The sequence below is a fragment of the Pyrus communis genome, chromosome 7 (assembly GCF_963583255.1).
Source record: "Pyrus communis chromosome 7, drPyrComm1.1, whole genome shotgun sequence".
NCBI lineage: Eukaryota > Viridiplantae > Streptophyta > Magnoliopsida > Rosales > Rosaceae > Pyrus > Pyrus communis.
The window spans coordinates 14,284,051-14,298,882 of NC_084809.1; the positions used below are offsets into that span (position 1 = coordinate 14,284,051).

The 14,832-nt window shown below is 35.9% G+C and overlaps 1 protein-coding gene across 3 annotated transcripts; it reads right to left on the bottom strand.

The window, feature by feature from the left end:
* Positions 1-4,753: 4,753 nt before the first annotated feature.
* On the bottom strand, positions 4,754-14,481 carry LOC137739903 (ABC transporter G family member 29-like). 3 transcript variants are annotated; one of them, XM_068479646.1, is made up of 21 exons: positions 14,099-14,481; positions 13,276-13,485; positions 11,130-11,214; positions 10,827-10,986; positions 10,631-10,707; positions 10,495-10,548; positions 10,278-10,368; positions 9,431-9,732; positions 8,644-9,242; positions 8,325-8,485; positions 8,106-8,215; positions 7,855-8,008; positions 7,611-7,757; positions 7,353-7,525; positions 6,894-7,226; positions 6,424-6,798; positions 6,171-6,304; positions 5,843-6,070; positions 5,585-5,756; positions 5,121-5,375; positions 4,754-5,026 (listed from the first exon to the last, which is right to left on the bottom strand). In XM_068479646.1, the coding sequence occupies exons 1-21, from the start codon at positions 14,479-14,481 to the stop codon at positions 4,754-4,756; spliced, it is 4,476 nt and encodes a 1,491-aa protein (XP_068335747.1). The 3 variants fall into 3 exon arrangements, with proteins under 3 accessions (XP_068335747.1, XP_068335748.1, XP_068335749.1); XM_068479647.1 differs by having other exon boundaries at positions 7,353-7,501; positions 7,713-7,757; positions 14,099-14,403; XM_068479648.1 differs by lacking the exon at positions 7,611-7,757 and having other exon boundaries at positions 14,099-14,403.
* Positions 14,482-14,832: the final 351 nt, after the last annotated feature.

Below are 14,832 nucleotides of genomic sequence, written 5' to 3' on the forward strand. Positions count from 1 at the left end.
CAATTAAAATTCATGAAATCCGGGGAGTTTAATGATTACATTAAACTATATTAGATTTTTAGTTGAATACACCCTCTTTAGATTTGTCAATTCTCTCACATATATAACGAAATCACATGAGGTCGGAGATTATAGATTCGTTGCAAAAGCCTATTCGATTTGACACCATACCTACCCTTTGAAATCCAGTGTACAAAGTAAACGAGGTCCAAACACATTGACGTTTTTTCGGATTGTCTCCAATTTCGGCCAATTCCTCCAGCATTTGGCCTCAAACTCAAGAGGAAAAGTTGCTATTCACAATAAGAGCTTTCAGTTTCGTTGAAGCTTCGTGGTGGTCGCATCGAACTGAGTTTGTAGAGGGAAAGTTGTAGATTGGTGGGTGAATTGGGATGGAATTTGGTACGAGCTATTCCAGACTGATGAAAGATAAGACTCCTTGAGAGTGAGCAGGTTGTGGTAACTGTGAGTGGACTTTTATTTCGGAAATGTTTTATTTATCTACATTCTAAGCATGCCTAGCAAAAATGAACTTCAATTATATTTTAAAGTTTCACCTATTTCATGATATATCTTCAAAATTTTGATTTATGATTTACGAGATATATAGATTTATGACGACGATGATTTTATGAATGTTGGATTGTTTATTACTTATCTTGTGGCATGTAACACTCATACAAATTTATAGTATTGTACTACGTCCATGGCTGTAGGGCACAACTTGCACATGTATGAGTATTTTCAGCTTGTCCACAATGTGGACATGTCCTTCCAACTTGTCATTGCCTCGAGATTACTCAACAATGACATGATTATATATCCAGCTTCCACTAGCTACGACTAGTGGGTGATTATATAGCAGTTTACACGTATATTGGGGTACTACAATTATACTCTGAACTTGTCATTACCTTGAGGTTACTTGGTAATGACATGATTATACAGTTATACTCTGAACTTGTCATTAGATTACTTGGTAATGACATGATTATACATTTATACTCTCAACTTGTCATTACTTTGAGATTCCTCAGTAATGACATTATTACACAGTTATATTCTCATCTTGTCATTGCCTCGAGATTACTCGGCAATAACATGATTATATTATCCAGCTTCCACTAGTTATGTCTGGTGGATGATATTGTATGTCATGCCATCGATAAGTATCACCATAGTGTGTGTATGTGTGTGCGTGCGCGTGTATCATCTCTCAATGTATACATGTATATATCAGTTTTCAGTTTTTATTGCATGCTTAGATTTTTAGGAATTATATGAGGTATTATATGTGTTTTCAAAATAAGGGGTTAGTATGTTTAGAAAATAAAATAGTTTTAGAAAACCTTATTTTTCTTTCACTTACATTTTTATGTTTAGCGCTCCTTTTAGGACAGTAATCGGATCAATGTCGAGGATTTAGCTGGCAGCTTTGACACACTCCCAAAATTGTGACTTCGCTTTATGTGGAACATTTATACTAGTTGTTCCACCTACGCATGATTATAGTTAAATATTCTAAATTCCGCTTGCACTTTATGTTTATGCTCTGAACAGTTTGCATGCATGTAGTGGAGGGTTTGAGACCTACTAGGTGTGGCCCTTTGGGGAAGTTTGTTGATAGATAAAGTTGCACTATTTGCAGGTTGGTCTATAATGAAATTTTAGGGGGTGTTCTACCAAAATTTTAGTCGATCCCAATTATAAATTAAGTTTTACACTATTTATGCATGTTTGGCTTGCATCACTTTATAGGTGCTGACCAGCACGACTCAATCTCAACATCCACTTGAACATCTAAATCAAGATGTGTCAGTATTGTCCGACTCATGTGATATTAGAAAATGCTTTTAGTGTCATGAGTAATAGTAACAAAAGATTGCACCATGCTTTTTACATTTTCATTACTATTAAGTCATTTTATTGTTTTTCATCAATAATAAATTAATAAATGCATTTTTTTTAATAATTTCGGAACTTTCTTTATCTTTATCTGATAGAGACATTAAATAGAACAAACTACTTTTCTTTTTTTCGCCATACAACCAACTATTATTAACAATTCCTTCTTTGGGCCAAAAAACAAGCAAGGGGTGGAATACTAGAAAGAAACAGTGTGCCCAATAAAAAAGCAGTTTTTAATTAGTAAACAGCCCATAAGAATCATATTCTAACTTTTACGTGGAGAATATCCAATAATAGCTTCAATCGAATGAATAATTCATTTATATCCTAAGAGCAACAATGCATTTGAATAAGTATGAGTAATCAAATGAAATAAAGCGGCTCGATAAGATCCATACCTTGAGCTAACATATTATAACCGAATTGAGACATTGTGGAATCAGCTAAGCATTTCATGGTATCTTTTTTAGTAAGAGCTAAAATGACTTCTAAAAATAGCCACTTAGTACTACGGTTTAGTGGTATTCCTCTTCACTTGTAAGTGAGAGGCCTTAAGTTCGATTCTCGCCAAAGGCGAATTTGAACCACATTATTATGACAAGCCCATTATGAGGCTTAGCCCACTTCCCTACCCCTTTAGTTTAGGTCGTATTGTTTGTGCCAAAAAAAAAAAAAAAAAAAAAAAAAGACTCTTAAAATTATGATATTATACCCATCAAAGTTATTAGATTTAAAATGTAAGATATAACGTTGAAAAGAAGAAGCCAAGCTACAAGAATTCATGCTGCTTCCATAGTAGCGGCATATATAAGAGCCGAAATGGAGGCCTTTCCATGGCATCAGCTAACCATACATGACGGGAAAATTGGGCGGAGTTAGCAACAACGCCGACAAATAATAGAGCGGCACATAAAGTAACAAATAAAAAATTAACTTCATTATTATAAACCAAATTATCCAAAGTGATTGGTTGCAATAAGGAATAGGCCAAGGTAATTGCTAAGAAGAAGATGCAGAGAAAGGGTTTCGTAGAAGCAACAACTTTATCCTGATCTGGAGAATATATCTCAGAAAAAAAGAAAAGAAAAAAAGATGAATCCCTTAAAAAAGAAAAGAAAATATCTCTGCTTCTTTCCCACTCAAGGGGCAATGCAGCCCTTTGGATCTATTCACATTCAAGCCAGTATCACAACCCATATTCGAATTCCAAAACTTCCTTCACAGAAACCAACTAAAACCTCCAATTTTCTAAATGCCCAAATTCCAACTTGCCCAAAATTCATAAGAAATTCAATACCCACTTAGAATTTCATAGAAAATAATTGGACAAATAGCTTCACATTTTATTGCCAAACTTAGGGCTTTATGTATGGGCTTTCAAAGAACCTCAAACCCAGAGACTCCTATTCTGCACTTTTACAAAAAAAAAAAAAAAGAATAGCCTTTTCTTTACGTCCTTATTTTACTTTTTAAGGCTTATTTTTAGTTATGTGCATTGAAACTCGATTTTAATCTCACTTTACTCATTGTAACTAAAAAATCGTCACTTTATTATTTGAAACTCAAAATTTGCTCCATTTTACCCTTTGAATTCAATTTTGATCCCATTGTGGCCCCGTGAAATTCAAAATCCATCTCTGTAAATCTCAAAATTCGTTCAACATTGCTTTATACATGTTAATTTCTTATGTGGGTTTGATTTAGGTGCACCAGGTTAATTGATTTTTTTTTTTCATCTCTTCAATTTCTTTTAAACTTAACATTTTTTTTATTGTTCAATGTGAATGCATAATGGAGATTTATAATCAAACCTACTGCATATATGGTATAGTCTTATTTGGTATTACGTCCCAACTATGTTTTAAAAGGCGACCTAGGAGTTTCAGGGAGAAGAAAGAGTCCACAAGTTAAAGTGGGATGAATTTTGAGTTTCATAGAGTAAAATGATGACTTTTGAGTTACATAGAGCAAAGTGAGATCAAAATCGAGTTTTAGAAGGCGTAGCTAAAAATGAGCATTTTTTTTAATGATGTTTACATTTTTCAAAGTATTAAATATATTTTTAAGTTAATGTGGCAAACATGTCAGCATGTAAGTGAGCTTTACTAGTGTCAGGTCACAAAGTTAAATGTTTTTTGTAATGAGTTTGATAGAATGTGATAAAATGAGATGAAAATCAAGTTTCAAGGATTAAATGGTAAAAATTTCGTTTTAGGGGGCAAAAAATAAGACAAAATTATTGAACGACGAGAATGTACAAATGTGAAGGTTGAATTGCATTCCTCTTCTTACAATTGTTTTGACTTATCTAGCAACAATTCTTTTCTATTTGATGTAATGGAAATTTCTTATTTTTCTTGATCCCGCAACACTATGTTTATTCTTCAACTTTTATAGTGCATAAGAATGGTTAGACATAGACCAGATGTTAAGAGGAGTACAATGAGCGAGGAAAGGAAGGTTTCCAGTCACACCCCAAATGTTAATTTCTAGATCGAATGGAGTTGCAGTGTAAAAGGGCAGGAAGAGTTTTGTTTTATTCGAGCAATATTCTAATTAATTTATTCGAAATTATGGAGGAGATTTGAACTTGGATAGAGAAGGAAGGAGAATGAGAATGCGGCTCGAGCTAACATTACGACATTCGGATCTACAAAAGGCAGCGATATTTGTAATTACACAAAAAGGCTCTCATTTGAAATTAACAAAGAAGAATTGGCATTTCAAACCCAAATCAAGGATTGTAGGACTGCCACCTTCATTTATCGGGTGCAGACATTCTTAAATGTACTTGCATTTCTAAATTTCTGTCATGACTTATTGCATAACAAGAAGATTATTTCTCCTATCTAATCTGGAAGTTGAGTGCCCTAATGCCAAAGGCATACATAAAGGCAAAGAAAGCTGCGAAGCCAACTAGAATCACTGCCACTGGTCCCATGAAATTCGTGTCATATCCGAAATGGTTTTCGATGTACCATTTGATGGTCGGATCAGGCGTAATCCCAGGTGCTCTAACGGTGTCCTCCACATCGCCAAACTGTGACACAATGAATCCATACACTGTCCATGATACTGGGCATATATAGTAAAACCAAATCCACCATTTGGGTATTTTCTGAAAATTCAAAAGTTAACAATGGTGTTAATAACTTGTAAAATTAATCAAATTCCAAAAAAAGCTGCTTGTGGGAAGAAGAATATATACTTACTGGTTTTGGTATGTAGAAACCCGAGAAAAGATTGAAGAACGAATAGAAGAACGATGCCACTATGCCCGCTACTTGGATATTTGGTGTGATGGAAACAGTCATCATTCCGTAGTATGTGAAATAAAGGAATGAGAAGAAGCTGACAAAGAAGAACCAGAAGAATTTTGCTACTGTCCATTGGAAGCTCATCATAGCATACACAATCAACACATAATATGCGGTTTGAATAAATACGTACGGTATTTCAACAATAACCTGCATATCATATGGTGGTTTTGATGAGTAAATTATATTGAATGATAAAATTTGGGAGGATACGAAACTCAAATATATAGTAATGTTTTACAATTTTGGATGTATTTCTATACTGGAGTGTTATACGCCTAGCCTCGACATGCGTGGAAGTAGTAACTACATGTAGATATCCGAATGTGTTAATATACGCAAATGATCCTTCAACTTACTTGCGCCAGTGCATAAGGTAATGCAGAGTACATCCCAGCAGCTTTTTCTCGATAGAATACCGTTCTTTCAACAGCGACCATTGGCTGCACTGTTGAGCCGTTATTAACTCCAATAAAAAATATAGCAGAATTCATAGCTCCGATAATCATGGTCAGATCAGCTACGCTTTCCCTGAATATGGAGATAAATAACTGAGTACTTGGTCTAAATAAACTCTTGAAGTGCTTATATTTTGCAGCCAAGAAAAAGAAGAGAACCTTTTAGTGCCAATCTTCCAGAACATAGTTCCGAGCAAGAGGGAGGCGACCATGGTAAAAAAGAACCTAACAAGGTTGTAATCGGGACATCTCCAATAAGTCCACCACTGCTTCCACAGGCAAGATTTGAATTGCTCCCATGTCGACTGAGAATATTGAGTAGGAAAATGCAGGTCTTTTGCTCCCGGTGGTGGTTTACTTAACTCATTTATTAAAGCTTTGTTTCTCCTGGTTATACTCATAGATAGGAATTTATATTAGCTCAAAGCCAGCCAATCGTGTACTTTATAAATTCTTAGCAGTCTTGTAACTTTTGATTTTGACTTACTGATGCAAGGAAGATGATTTGTAATGTTGAGCGAAGTCAATTCCAAGTTTGAATTCAGTCGCTACAGAGCTCACCTCTAGCATCCATGTAGCTGGATTAGACCTCTCTTTAATTTTTGGCACTCCTGGAACTGCCTGCAACATGGAAATGATTGTGGACATGGATAATAACGCATCCTTTCATTTTTTTTTTTTTTTTTTTTTTTTTTTTTGTCCAACATTGAGATAATGGAAAGTTTTAGGCAGGTAAGTACCTCGAAATATTCGATGATCTTGTGAGAATTACGGCCCAAAGGTCCAGAGTAGATCACTTGTCCTCCTCTCTTCATGAGTAGCAGCTCATCGAACGCCTCAAAGATATCTATGCTAGGCTGATGAATTGTGCAGACAACTGTTCTACCAGTGTCTACAGTATTCCTAACCGTCCTCATAACAATGGCAGCGGCCCTTGCATCAAGACCTGATGTTGGTTCATCCATGAATATGATTGAGGGATTGGCAACAAGCTCAACTGCAATTGTTAACCTTTTTCTTTGTTCTGTTGACAACCCTGTAATTCCTGGAAGCCCCACGATAGCATCCTTGAGATTGTCTAGCTCCACCAAGTCCATCACTTCTTCTAAAAATATCTGAAAATATAATAAAACGTAGTTTTAATATTTAAATAATTTTGCTATAGCCTACACATTGTTCAGAACAGTATTACACAAATCATACTATTTACCATCTTTTCAGTTTTGCTGACTTCTTTTGGGAGCCTAAGGAAAGCTGAGTAAATCAATGATTCTTTGACTGTGACTTGGGGGGAGTGGATATCATTTTGTTCACAATAACCAGAAATTCTGGCAAAGGTTTCTTGTTTCTTAGGGTACCCGGAAATTCTAATATCACCTTCAATGTAACCACCTGTCTTTCTTCCTGCTAAGACATCCATCAAAGTTGTCTTCCCTGCTCCACTGACTCCCATTAGAGCTGTCAAGACCCCAGGCCTAAATGAACCAGTTACTTCACAAAGCAGCTGAAGCCTGTCCTCTTTTACTCCTTCTTCCTTCATTTGCTGTCATAATAAACATGGTAAGCTAGGGAAGTAGCTAAGTTGGATTATATAAAGTTAGCTATAGATTTTAAACTGCAATTAATATTGGAGTGAATAACGAGTGAAATAGGGAAAAGTGAATATTACAGGGGGCATGTCTACATAGTAGTTAACACTGTCAAAGGACATTGCAAGGGGAGTGAAGGGAAGAACCATTCCTCTCTTGGGGGCAACACCGGCTGCTTCAAGAGATGAATCAGCATTTCTACTTAGTCCATTGGAATTAGATCGACTGCTCATTCGCTGGATTTCCATTTCTCCTACAAGATATTTAGGTCCAACACGAAACATGACAACACTATTCAAATTACACACGTAGAATTATCAACACTGTTTGTTTCATACTTGTATTGTTTCCATCCAAAGAAGTTAATGATCGAGAAAATGATAGTGATCGTGAAAGTGAATTCTTTGATTTGGGTCTTCTAAGTCTTGGTTCTTCCATTTCCTCTGCCACTTCTTCAGATATTACCGCTTGTGGCCTTCCAAGTTCTAATTTGTTAAAAAAAGAGCATGATAAAGGTTTCCAGAAAAACTAAAATATAAGAAGAAAGTTTTGCTATACATAAAAAAGAACATCGATTCTTACGATTCAAGTACATAAGCACTAGTGTGAAAAGGATGTTGAAGAGAACTGCAAACCCCAGAACAGCTGAACTGCCAATCCAAAACCAGTTTTTATCAGGGAAAACACCAAACATTTCAAGCACTGCCACACCCAATCTTGTAGCATTATCTGAAGCCTGCAGCGCAATGAAGTTAAAATCAGAAGTCATCTTTTATTAATCATTTTTAGCTTTCCCATGATGTATGGAGGGAAGAACTTTATGTATATCATACCAGTTTGTTCATCCACCTCGGAGCAAACATTTCATTTACAGTAATAGCATTGAAACCATATGTTATAGGTGAAGCCCAGTAGCCCCACCGCCACCAGTTTGGAATTTCATCTGTCACAAAGGAAATCTCTCTTTTTATACTATTGTACTAAATTGCTCAAAATCTGTGGGTTTTTTATTTACTTTGAAAGGTATGTTTAGTATTCAGTTTCATACCAACCTCGACGAATTATGAAACCCCCAAGCATTGAAACAGTGAGCAGAGCTAGAGACCCGCCAGTGTTGGCAATGATCATGGACCTGCAGACTCCAGCAATAAGCCAAAACATACCTGTAGCCATTTGTTGGAGCAGAAATAGCAGCAATAGTTGCTTGAGAAACCTGCAAATGTTTTGATATCAGCAATTAGTATCCCAACAAGTGACTACCATTCTGAAAATTAACATTGTTTTAAATGTGTTTTTTCAACCCGTGTTGCTAGCCTATTATAGTGTAAGCCAAAAAGTTTATGCAGAAACATAAAGTTCCAAATGAAATACCTGCTGATTTCAGGTGCATATCCAATGGTGTAGTACGTAATGGCCACCCAAACAAGGGATTCAAAGAGGGATACAGGAATCCGGAGTAGGACATTAGGGAGAGTGAAAGTCCAAGCAGGGTGGAAAAGAAGGTCTCTATGTTTGTAAAACACGGGGAGTTTTGCAATGGTCAATGAGAGCTCAGCCATGCCATTGAACATGTTAATGATCATGGAAAATATAAGTGCACCAATATATAGCGCACCATCGTTTTCATTTCTAGAGTGCATTTGCGTCCTCAAGAATACGGTCGTGACTACTAATGCTGCTATAATACTTTTGACTGTCTTGAAAATGTAAACGAGAGAATTCCTCTTTATTAGTAGCCACTCCTTGTCAAAACAGGCTTTTAGAAGATCCATTTTGGAAATTGAATATCTTGTGAAAACAAGGGCTGCCCCATGGCCTCGTGCCTTATTGTAAGGGGTTGACAGCTCATTCTGGAGACACATTCCTACATGGAAGCGCTTGAACCTGTTCGCAAATTCAGTGACTGATAAGTATCGGTATGGCTTGTTTCTGTCTGCCCAATATTGCTCTTGGTCTCTCCTTGAGGTAACCTGAAAATTTTGAACGAAGTTGCGCGTTGTAAAATCGGCCTAGGAATATGGCTAAAGCCCATTAAAGGTTTGCTAAAAATGTAATGGGATTATAAAAGTATCAAGACATTTTAACGAGCTAAAAGTGGAGCCTGCCTTATGGCTTAAGCAATAGGCTTCACCCTCCTACTTGATGGTCCTGGTTTTACCTCTTGCAAGAAATCAGCAGTTCCCTTTCGGTTAGGGCACCGAAATCCGCAGCTCTCAAAGAACTCTAGTACATGCTCACGTGGTCCATGGTAGATGATCTTGCCCTCCGATAAAAGGATGATATCATCAAAGAGATCAAACGTCTCAGGAGCAGGTTGCAGTAGGGACATCAAGATCGTGGCCTCAGTGATGTGTACAATTTGTTGCAAGCACTTCACTATTTGATGTGTTGTGGAGCTATCAAGACCTGTTGATATCTCATCCATGAACAATGTTTTTGTAGGCCCAACAATCATTTCACCTGCTCCAACATTTATTTTAGATTGTCAACAAATTATATATGTAGAAAATGTGTATCATACAACCTTGTTGCACATTGGAAGGTTTTTTCAAAATATGAATTCATAATACAAATACTCCTAGTTGAGAATTTGGTTTGCCTGACCTCTCAATCCAAACTCGACCAAATTTAATTGCTTAAAACATTTTCTCAACTAAAAGTACTTTTGGTCTGCACTTCATTTGATCAATTGATATATTGAACTTCTGTATATGTACAATGCCTTAGTGGCAGTTTGGGATCTATTCTTCTATCTAGGGTTTAAAGTAATATCCTAATCTGGCTCAAGAGCGGACTAGGATCAATATTGGAATTTATGTTCCAACTTATGGAAGGGTAAAGAGACTTTTTGTTGGTAGATACTCTATTAAATGCAATTATAGAGCACAAGTAACTATAGTCTAGCACAAGTACTGGACCAAAAAAAGTTCCATTGAACTATAATACAAAAAGATATGAGGGCCAATTTTTGTTTATAAAATCGGCAAAAGAAATAGGGAATTTACCTGTGGTAACTCGTTTTTTCTGTCCACCAGATATCCCTCTCCGCATCTGATTTCCTACAATGGTGTCCTTGCATATATCAAGCCCCAAAATCTGTTTGGTTCATTCAAAAATATTAATGAGACGTTGATATATGTATGTAAATGGGTGAGCAGTGTGTAAATGTGTGGGAAATTAATAAGAACAATGATTTCATTTTGTCGTTTGAGGTTTACTTACTTTGAGAGTATAGTCAGTAATGAGACTGCTCTCAACTCCTCCCATTGACGTAGCCTGAAATAAACCAGAAATCCCGATATAAATAAATCATGCTTTCAACAAGGAGGTTTAGTAATATGGCATAAATATTTGTTACCTTCATGAAAAGGTCAATATCTGCCTCTGGAAATATTCCAGCCTCCTTTTCTCTTCTAGCAAGCTCGGAAAGAAGTTCTATAACCCCGTATAATTCATCAAACTTTTAATTGCCAAATTCATTTCATAAAATACATATAAATAGTTTGATAATAGTTCATGATACGATTTGGTTTGGTTTGGCGACGGTCACTTACCATATCGTGTCCCAACCCCTTGGCACCTTGCCGAAAAGTCTAGAGTTTCTTTGACAGTCAATTCTCCTGCATGAACATCATTTTGGCTTACGTATGCAGATGTCTTTTGTGGCACAAATTCACTCAGCCTGTATCCATTGTAAGTGATTTCTCCTCTAACCTGTCCCATACATCTTACAGCTAATTAAAGACTGAGCTCGAAAAACCCCTATCTTACTTTAACGATTTCTTAATTATAATAGAATCTGTTAAGCAAGTAATTAATTAACTAGTTCAAAGCACACCCTGGAGTTGAGGACCGACCTTCAAACTTGGGTCTAACTTCCCAGCTAGTGCAAGCAAAAGGGTTGTTTTCCCTGACGATGGCGGACCTAATAGAAGGGTCATCCTGAAACAAAACACGAAGAAAGGTTATCACAAATTTATTTGTGGCAATTCGATAACTTATTCCATAAAAAAATTTGATAACTTTGTAAGAACTTATGTGAAAGAGAAACAAACTAACACTAAGAGCGAGTTGGTACATAAGTGAATATTTTAGTTACGTACTCACTCTCATGTGATGAATAATTTCCAATACATTACATTCTTATCATTTGATCTTGGGTCACACTTACACACACGTTTGTTTTGTTAACAGTTTCTAGGAATAATGGAAACAAGTTTGGTTTTTTTTTTTTTTTTTTTTTTTTTTTTTTGTCCTGTATCCGATTTATTTAACAATTTTTTTTTCTCTTTCTGTCCAGTTGGCCACAGATGTTACGTCTTGGCCACAGATCATATGGCTTGCTTTCATGTGGCCATGAATGCATAGTCACAGTAACCATTGAGCAAGGAAAGCCATCGTTATTGAACTGCGGCAATGGAATCTGTGGCTTTGCCCAATATTTTTAGTAGTGTTCAGGTTGGCCCTAAGGCCATCTCCAACCGAAGGGTTCAGAGGGCTGAAAATTGTCCGAAAACTGTCTCCAACCAAGGGATAGACCAGAGGGCTCATGGGCTCCACATAATCTGAAAAGGCCAAAGGGCCAAAGGGCTATCCCATTCCAGCTAGCCCCCGGCTGGGCAAAATTCTTTGTTATTCTTGTCAGATATAACCAACAGTAATAGTTAGATTATTCCTGTCGGATATAACTGATAGGAATGATAGGCAAAATTTGAATTTAACGGCTAGTTACCATTGGATTCAATTTTTTTTTTTTTTTTGAGCCAAATTTTTTTTATGAAATTTAAAATTTTCCTTTTTTTCCTATAAATACCTAAGCCATTCCTACACCATTATCACTTAATTTTCACCATTCCATACTATCTCACTTCATTCTATTTCAATTCTTCACATTATATTTTCTTAAATTTTTTCAATTTTTCACATTATAATTCTTCACATTTCAATTTTTTCAATTCTTCACATTACCTCTTCACATTATAATTTTTTCAACTTTTCATGTTGATGTTATTTAGCCGTTGAATTTGAATTTAAGTTGTAGTTTTTAAATAATAAATTATGTTTGGCCCTCGGTTGGAGACGGTTTTTTGTGACAGGGCTAAAACAAGCCCTATGGCCCTTTGGCCCTCGGTTGGAGATGGAGACAAATATGACCATGTACTGTTCATTAAAATATTAATATCTTAGAGGGCCAAAGGGCTAAAACGAGCCCTCTAGCCAACCCTCGGTTAGAGATGGCCTAAGGGTACTCGGAAGGGGCGGGCGCGGCCCTCGATTCTGGGGGACCTAAAATTTGTTTTTGATTTAATAGATATATGTTATAGTGAACGTATAAAAAAAAATATTACAAATTGACAAGTAGTTGAAAACATGCCAGCTTTTTATGGGAAAGGGATTCGAAGAGGATCATTTTCATCAAATCCATTAATTTGGACCCTTGAAATTTGATCCCTTTTCCCTTTTTATGTATTGCTTTTAGGTTTTTTTTTTATTTTTTTATTTTTTTTATTCAAGAGTGGGCATACCATGTACATTTAAGAGGGGTCTAAACCAATTTAGGAATCTGCTTTGCCGGCAAGCCTTCACCATCATTCCTCTACGGTTCTCATTCTCTCAGTTCCTCTCCTTATCTTTCATTTTCAAATTTAGTCTTTCTATAAGTGAAGCGGTGAATCAAAATATATCATTAGGTTTAGAAGATTGCAATTCAAGGTAACCATATAGAAACTATGAGTTTAATCTTTTTTAATTTGGTAAACTTGAATTTATATTTTATTGTTGTAGATATATTTTGTTTGGTGTGATATTTTTTTTTTTTTTTTTTTTTTTTTTTTGTACCAATATAGATGTTCATAAGTGATGATATGACTATATATTTAAGAATTAATTATCAAAAAATACAAATTATATGATTGTTATGCATTGAAAGACTTATGAATTAAAGAGCCTCCTAACAATGGCTCGTATAGGACCCTCAAAATCTCAAGACTGTCGTACTGTTACCTTGATGGTTTAATAATGCCAGAGGCATCCTTGAGAATAGTGAGATTTGTTCTCTTAGCCATTTGGATCCCAATTAAACCAAGTGCTGATTCTGCGATGTTTCGAGCAACATTTGGAAGACTGGGAAGAGCTCTGGTGCCGATGTGGCAGTCGGCTTCGACTGCCAAATGCTGAAACCTAACTTCAACTGTTGGAAGTTTGATCCCAACCCTGAAATCAATTACAATATGAACAAGTTAATCAACTATTATATTGATGATAAACATTCCATATACACGTTTTCTCATTTTAATTATTGATGGCCAGCATACCATATGTTCTATTAACATACTGAAAAAATGAATAAATAAATAAATTTATTGGCACTTTAAAAAGTTGATGCATTCCAAATTTATAAAAATGCAAGAAAAATTTTGTATACAGAGGAGTGTAAGTGACACTTTTTGGAGGGGCAATACCCCTGAAAAATTGATGAAACTAAGTCATTGTTCTATTTTCACAGACTGAAAGTATACGAAAGTAAAATTTCGACTAAACTAAAGTTGCAGTGAAGGTGGTTCAAATATCTTTATTAAATATTGAAGGATACTAATATTTAACGAAAATCTATAAACATGTTGGAGTTAATGCAAAGTGAAATAAACGAGTAAGATTTAAAAGAAACAGATACTAATCTACCCCATTAATCCCCTTGTGCATTTAAAAGCCACAAAATGTTAGTTGCAGGCTAGCCACACCCCATATTTAATTATATATTAAAAAGAACGAAAAGAAAAGGCACTCATATTTTACTGAAAGGTAAAGACAAAAACAAAGAACTTACTTGTCTATTCTACTTCTAAACTTCTTCAAGAACCTCTCATTATCTTCCTCTGCAACCTTAAAAGTGCTGTCAATGAATTTCTGACGGTCGATCAGGTCGAGCTTTAGAACGTCCACTTCTTTATGCACCACTTTGTTGTTGTTATTTCCTTGAACATCGCCTTCGACAAAGGACTTGATGATGCTTGTTCTCAGCCGATTATATGTTGGCAATTTTTCAATGGCAGCCCATGTCAGAGCTTCTTCGTCTTCGTCTCTTCGACTGCCTCGTCGAGAGTGAGTGGCACTTGAAAACACGTCTTCCATGCTTAACCCTTTGCTTCTGCTCCTGCTAAAGCTGTGGTGCCTTAGCGGCGAACCTCTCACTTTTTCTGTTCCTTCCATTTTCTTCCCAAGTCCCCACCTGAAATAATCAATTTAGCAAAAATGAGACATGCACAGATCATAATTAAATTAAGAAACTTGATGACTAGTTATTTATTTATTTTCCTTTTTTGACTAATCAGTATTTAAACTACTGGAAGGTAATTCGATCTTGAACAGAAGGGGCCAACTAAGCTAACTTGCATGTGCAAATAACAAAAGTGTTTGCTTGATGAGAAACTTGAAAGTTACCTGTTTACTTTTGTGGTTTTCGTTGCTCAGATTCTTGAAAAAACACAGAGATGAAGAGAGAGAGAGAGAGAGATTTTGTGCAAAGGACTGGTGCAACCATGCAAGAGTTTGCTCTGCTCT